Source organism: Agrilus planipennis, unplaced genomic scaffold (genome assembly GCF_000699045.2).
Source record: "Agrilus planipennis isolate EAB-ADULT unplaced genomic scaffold, Apla_2.0 scaffold160, whole genome shotgun sequence".
NCBI classification, from domain to species: domain Eukaryota; kingdom Metazoa; phylum Arthropoda; class Insecta; order Coleoptera; family Buprestidae; genus Agrilus; species Agrilus planipennis.
Window position 1 is genome coordinate 94,035 of NW_020440798.1, and position 7,467 is coordinate 101,501.

The window sequence follows — 7,467 nt, forward strand, 5'->3', positions numbered from 1 at the left end:
CTCAATAAAAGTCAACCTCTCTCTGTACTACCAAAACGTCAGGGGCCTTCGTACCAAAACTGAAGCTTTGCGCAAGAATATATCTGTCTGCGATTACGATGTTATTATTTTAACTGAGTCTTGGCTGTACCAGGGTATTCTGTCGTCGGAACTAGCCTACTCAGGCTTAAACTTTTTCAGATGTGATCGCAAGACGGCGAGTGTAAACAGTTGGGGAGGTGGCGTGCTTATCGCAGTGAAAGCTAATCTTCGATGTCAATTTATTGTTTCATGCGACGATCTCTATGAACAAGTTAGTATTTTATTATTTCACGGCAATTCTCAACTTGTCATTAGCGCAGTTTATATCTAACCAAATAGCTCAGAGCAGGTTTATGAAAACTGTAGTAAATCACTTGTCGAACGCAACTTTTGTGATGCAGATTTTATTGTAGCTGGTGATTTTAATCTCCCACATGTTAAGTGGATCGATTCTTTGTTTTGTTTTAAACACTTGTATAGCTCAGTTACATCTTCGTTAACTAAAAAATGTTGTGAAACGCTTTTATACTGTATTAACTTTCTAAACTTATTTCAATTAAATAACGTTTTTAACAGCTATCAATCGACTTTAGATCTTGTCTTTAGTACGATTCGCGATATCGATATTAGACGTGCAATAGATGTATTGATTGATATTGATCTGTATCACCCGCCTCTCATTGGCATCTGTCCTTTATCATCAGATAACGTTACGCACCCAGTGCAGTTAACTCGTGATTTTTTCAAAGCTGACTATCAAAGTTGTGTGTATTTTCTTAACTTAATTGATTGGTATTCAATTTTATCACATCAGAATGTAAACACCAATGTTAACTGTTTTATGGAAATTCTGAACGATTGTATTATTAGATTTGTACCGTGGAAGCGAGTTAATTAGGATACTTTTCCTGATTGGTTCTCTAACGATCTGAAATATCTTATAATTGAAAAAAAGAAGGCGCACAAACGGTTTAAAGCTACAAGAACTTGTTTTTTTTTTGTACGTAACGCCATTAGATTTAAAAAAAGATAATTTATGAAATTTGGATTGCATTAGTTGAGGAAGATTGTAGGTATTGGATGTACATGGAACTTTTTGCCATATGTCAAACTATCAGCGTTTAATTTGTCTTCAAGAAATGTATTTGCCAGGCTAATTTGGTATTTAATTGCCAAACTTTTCAAAATATTAACTCTACTCTTATTACTATTAGCAAAAGTTTTAAAAATTTGATGTTTTGATTCAAATCGCATACTAGACAAATAATCCAGTGGTCCACATTCTTTAAAAATGCGGGGATAATGTGTCAACATATTAAATTTAAATGTTAGCTTTGCTTTTGTTAATTGCTTATATAATTTATTGTGTTTGGAGATTAAATCTGAATTTGAAGTGTCCTTTTGCAAAAATTTACACGTAACAATATTTAAAATTTTTCGTAATGTTAAATACAATTTCCATACAACGTTCCCTTCTGGTACAAAATCACCAATATAAATAGGTAAATATCTCGAAAGAAATAATACTTCGGATGCTGATAATCTTAATGTTCCTTTACCCAATTCCTCCAAATCAAGTGGTAGCGGTAAATTTTGGACTTTAATGTTGCACTTAAAAGTGGAGATTCTGTTATTGAGTACACCAATAGAAAAGAAACGCAACGTAGAAATGAAGTAATATAAAATAAATGCTATGTCAGTTTTGCAAATTCTTTCAAGAAGATCATGTATAGGATCACATGAATAATTTTCTGTTACGTGAAAATAATTAAAACGATGGAATACACATTTTTCTTTTAAACCTGTCGATGAAATATCCCCGCATTCTAAGTCAATGGCATAATTTTCTTCGGTTCTTAAAATCTCCGCCTTCTCATAGCAAAGAGAGTGTCGCATTTCTTTTGAAAGTTTACAAAATCGGCAGCAGTAATTTGCTATAAAATTTTCTACAAATCCTAACATCTGATTTTGACCTAAATTATCTCCATTTGTTAAAGCATGTTGAAAGAAAATTCTGTGCATTTTTCCTGAAACGGATACTTCAATCCCAACTTCATGTAAATATTGTAGTTCTTCGATAATAATATTAAAGATATTTTGATTTCCAAAACGTTTTCTGTCTTGAGTTTTAAACAAGAGAGCCATAAATATATTGTTTAATTTGGAACTGAACTGGGGTGGTAAACAAGGAATACAATAATAAACGCCGCCAATTTTGTTAATTCCAGAGTGACTACCTAGTGGATTTCCGCACTCAAAGTCGTCATAATACAGAAATAAAGGTAATACTAACTGATCAGGATGAAATGATTTAGATTTAGTTTTCCACAGGTTGGCTTGAATGAAGTTAGAAATGATATTTTTTTCGTTTCGCAAATAATTAATGTATTCTAATGTAGCAGTAAAAACATTAAGTACCTCGAATATTTTCTGTAAAATTTTACGTATCGGTATGAATGTAGCGGTGGCATTTACATAAGAAGTGGTTGTTAAATTATTCTTTTTTACAATTTTTTGACGACTACCGATGACTACAGAGATTGGTTCAATGTAAAGGCCCCCCTCTTTAAAGAATTTAATGCATTTATATTCACTAGATAATTTTGAGCTTAACCGAGTAGAAGCAACGTTATTAAAAATTGTGGTAATGTCTGATAAAATATTACATGGCAGATTATGATGTGTAAGTTTCTCTAAAATATCTTGTTTTAATGAATTTACCTCATCGGCGAAATAACTATTTACATTGTTTACAATTTCGTATGCATATTTTCGAGGAAGGTATTGGTTGCACCAAATTTTTGAAAAAAGCTTCAAATATGGAACTTCACGGTCATCTGATATTTCGGAATTGGAAGAATTGGCGATGGGATTTGCAACAGTGTTGTCTACTGTCATACAGTCGTGGGTACCTTCTATTAACGTAGTATTGTTCATTAGTGAAGTACCAGGTTTGCCGACCAAAATGACAATAGGCTGCTCTTTGGTCTTGCTAGTTTCGAATCGCTTGTCCCGCTGTTCCAGAGTCGTTCGCAAAAGATCTTCTTGCTGGAAAGCAAAGAACGCGATAAATAATGTTTCATAATCGCTCCATTGCAACTCATGTACTCATACCTGTACATAAACCAAAAATTGAATTTCTGCTTTGGAGTATTTTTCAATAGTGGTATTGTCTTTAGATTTTGTTCCTTTGCGGCGGTTGATCGATGGAAACAGCAACGGTAAAATCATAAGAGCCGCATTCTGTTGTATATGATCAACAACAAAGATAATTTGATATAAGTGTCGTAGGTAGATATAGCATTTGCAGGAATCCTTACTTTCTGAAAGAAATTAATTTCTGTTTTCTGTTGTATGCGTATCAATAATCCTTTTGATATAAGAGCAGGTTCGCTTTTTTCCTAAATTAATAATTGACTTAAAAATTAAAACCCATTGGCTCGTAAATTTTTTAGCATCTGGATGCTCACATTCAAAGTCTGTAAGAATGTGCAACAATAATCAGTGTTAGCATAATTTCAACTTAGTGATATGTTGAAACATACCAACTTAAATCCTAAAGGCTGCTTTAGTGCTGGTTATTGGTCGTAGTATTCGAGCAATTGCAAATCCCGATTACTTCGATACCTCTGCAATCGAACTGTTGAAGTAAGTTTCACTCGTTGATGATACGTCTGCAGTAAATAGAGAATGAGAGGGTATGAAAGGGTGTATGGGAGGGAGGGATTTTACTCAGTCATACCTTCACAATGTTCTGCTGCTTCCTGATGTTTCAAACTACACCTTCTTTCTACTAATTTATATTGACGATACTTCTTCCTTAAATTGCAGTATTTATCCCAAAGTTTCCATTGAGCGGAAACGGTACGTCTACGGATGTCACGAAGCCAATGGATGAGATTGCTTTGGATAATTGTTGAAATCTATCCTTTGTAATCCTATATGAAACAGAAAATCATAACATATTTCCATACTTATGCGGATTATACTAGCTCTTTTACATCATACCTAGCATCTGGATTTCCAGCTAGTTCATTATCTATTATGAGTTTGACTAATATATTTCTTTTAACTGTCTTGTGAAGATTGTAGCATTGAAGAACAATTCTACCGTCAATAGTGGATTTCAATAATGTCAGTAATGCACTCTAAAAAGGAAATAGTACAGAAATGTCGGAAAAGAATTAATATACTTACAGAGGCTTTTGTCTCCTGGAGTTCTCGTACTTCAACTTCACTATTTTCTGATTCAATTATGCTTTCGTTAGAATCGAAAGTAGCACTTACTGATGGTTCTACACCTACACTGTTGTCACGATCTAAAGTGTCATTTACTGAATCTCCAGGTATACTGTTACAATTAGAACTGACTGGTGAGTCTACAGGCAGGAACTCGATCGTGGAATTCTGAAAAATAAATATTGCTTGAAATCTATTTTTTAAAAGTGATTGTGTCGTTAGTTAGCAGTGGATATTGCAGTAGGAGACATTACATTGATTTATACAGGATATCTCACGGTGGCGGCCTAGTAAAATATTTCAGAAACTACTTCTTCTTTCTCTAAAGAAGATCATGCCATTTCTGTAGTACTTCCGGTTGTAGTTTTCGAGTAATTTCTATTTTTATGAAATTTTGGAAAACAATAGGTATAATGGGATGTCACCGTAAGACACACCGTATATAATCAGATTGCTGTTCACTATATTAAACTCTACTTTACGATTGTTTAGGCTTATTGAGTCTTTGTTAAAGGTCATTAAGTACTAAACTAAGTTCACAGTGTCGGTCTATTAACAGTACTAAGTTTGTGTGTAAATACAAGTTAGCATACTCTACAACATATTTTTGGACCCAAATTTTTACGTGGGTGGACGGGTGTTTTTTTTAGGTAACGCGTTCATATCTTTTTGGAACAATGGATAATAATGATTACGATGAAATGAAAATAAACATAGGGGAAGGGGGGGGCATGATAGGGTAGCTAAGGGAAATAATAAAAATACAGCTCAATCATTATGTTTATTGGCCTCATTAATTTATGGCACGTTATGTCATTAATCTAACTATGATTTGGCACAGTCTTTGGAGAATCAACATATCACATTTTTTAATAATTAATAATTAATAGGAACATTATAAAAAACCATCTTGCCCCATACTATGGGGTATGATGGGGTAACGAAATTGGGGCATGATGGGACAAGCTAGTCCTTCTCACAAAACAAACAAATATGTATTTCTTCCGGATCTTCATCGTCCACTCCAGCACAAGCGTTGTGAGCCCAACGTCCACAGAGCTGGCAGCCTACCCAAGGTTCTGATGATGTCAAATAATTGTTGTTTACATCATTACAATATAAGCATATGGCATCTTCATCATCGCTCTTGTGTTGTTTGGCTGAGGGTTTAGTCTTTTGTTTGTTTTTATGATTCTTTTTGAGGCGAGGATCATTAGGATTGGATGTTTTTCCCGGCTTTTTCAGATTTTCCAGCTCGTTTTTATAAGGAGTTGAAGTTATTATGGCTGTTTTTCCTCGGCGGTATTGTTTCCTTTTTTCAGTTCGTTGAACAGAAGGAATTGGCAAAATATCACCTGGGGATGCATTGCTGAAGCTAGAAGTCAGATCACGGCATGCTGCACGAATGGAAGGTTCAGGATAATAAGAACATCCAGGTTCAGGTTCACGGATGGGTGTTTTATCCATTCTTGGTGTGACATGTTCGTAACATTCGGTGATTAACTCTGTTCTAGGTGAAGTGGAAGGTGTAGCTTCAGGTTCTGCTGCAACAGTTTCAGTATGAGAAGTTGTCACGACTGTTGAAGATACAGTTGTGACTGTTGTTGTTGAAGACAGATATGGCACTGCTCCAGATTGAAGAGATTCGGGTTCTGATCCTCTTTGTTGTTCCACATTCGATGAGTCTGCAATATTTATGTTCGTAGTTTCCGCAGAAATGAAATCAGCATCAGTAAAGTTATTCAGGTTATAGGGCCATATACCACATTTTCTAAATGCGTTAATAGCTGTGGACATTGTAGCCGCCTGAAGGTATGCATTACCAAATATTTCACTTATCTGGAATACAGTTACCACACGTCCAGGATGTGATCTCAACCAACCTGTAACTGCATGATCGTAATAAGTGCTGAGTGGCTTCATAAATGCTACATCTGCAGGCTGCAATCTGTGTGTGCAATGGGGGGGAAAGCAAAGTATAATTACTCCATTTTTACGAGCTAGATCAATCACCTCCAAATTTTTAGTATGACTCACATGACCATCTAGAAGCAGCAATACATGGTTAGTAGGAGTAGCTCCGGAAAATTTTATGAAATTTTTAAACCAAGTCAAAAATATTTCTGATGTTATCCAGCCTCGAGGATTACAAACTGCTGTAGTACCTGGTGGAGCAGCATCTAAAAGTTCTGGCTTCATTCGTTGTCTTGGAAAAATCATCAGTGGGGGCATGTAGGTTCCAGCAGCGTTAAAACATATTTCTACAGTGATAGTCTGTCCTCGTTCAGCAGATGATAACGAACCCACTTGTTTTCGTCCTTTCATAGCTAATATTTTGCTCTTGGTTTTAGACACAACGGATATTCCTGTTTCATCACAGTTATATATTTTGTCAGGGGTCAATTCATACTTATCATAAATATCTCCGAGCAACTGATAGAATTTACTTACGGCCACTTTATTGAACCCCATTGCTCTTGCTGCTGACGTGGCTTCAGGTTTGCGAATTGATAAATTTTGATGACGTTTCAAAAAACCCTTAAGCCAATCAACACCTGCCATTTCTTTATCAGTGTTAAAATTGTGTGCCTTTCCATTTTTAACTGCCAATTGATATGCTAGACGTCTCAGTTCGATAGTTGTTAGTCCAAAAAGACGCTCTTCCATATATTTCAGATATGCTTCTATTTCACCTTCTTCTTTAGTTGTAAAGATAGATTTTTTCGGACCTAAAGGTAAACCAATGGTAACTTCACCCCCTTCCTTCATTTTCTTAACATATCGCTCTAAAGTAGTCTGAGGCACTGCGTATGCAGAAGCAGCTTTTTTGTGGGGCATGATGGGGTATTGGTTAATACCCCACACCCAATACCCCATCTTGCCACATAAGGTCGCTCTGGACAAAAAAAAAAAACTAATAAAATGTTTGACGGATTCCTGCAAACAACACACTTTAACAAAATAAACAACACTAGTAACCGAAGATCAAAAAGATATAAATGGGGTGATCATAATTACCTTAAAATGTTGACGTTTAACCTCACAAAAAATTAGATCGACGAAACACTAAACCAGTTTTTCGTTTGTGGACACAAGACGCGTGCACTCCCGCTCACAGTTTCTCTCGCACTAACCGTCGGTTGAATGAGGCTTCCTATTGGCTTATTGTTTTACATTCACAAACGTCTACTTTCTTCTATGTGTGCG

The 7,467-nt window shown here is 35.5% G+C and overlaps 2 protein-coding genes across 2 annotated transcripts; both read right to left on the reverse strand.

The window, feature by feature from the left end:
* Window positions 1-1,070: 1,070 nt before the first annotated feature.
* LOC108735320 lies at window positions 1,071-3,365 on the reverse strand. The gene is made up of 3 exons (XM_018467237.1): window positions 3,342-3,365; window positions 3,136-3,264; window positions 1,071-3,069 (listed from the first exon to the last, which is right to left on the reverse strand). The coding sequence occupies exons 2-3, from the start codon at window positions 3,250-3,252 to the stop codon at window positions 1,075-1,077; spliced, it is 2,112 nt and encodes a 703-aa protein (XP_018322739.1). The 5' UTR covers window positions 3,253-3,264; window positions 3,342-3,365; the 3' UTR covers window positions 1,071-1,074.
* A 1,861-nt stretch (window positions 3,366-5,226) lies between these two features.
* On the reverse strand, window positions 5,227-7,235 carry LOC108735312. The gene has a single exon (XM_018467227.2). It carries the CDS (start codon window positions 7,135-7,137, stop codon window positions 5,227-5,229), a length of 1,911 nt encoding a protein of 636 aa, XP_018322729.1. The 5' UTR covers window positions 7,138-7,235.
* Window positions 7,236-7,467: the final 232 nt, after the last annotated feature.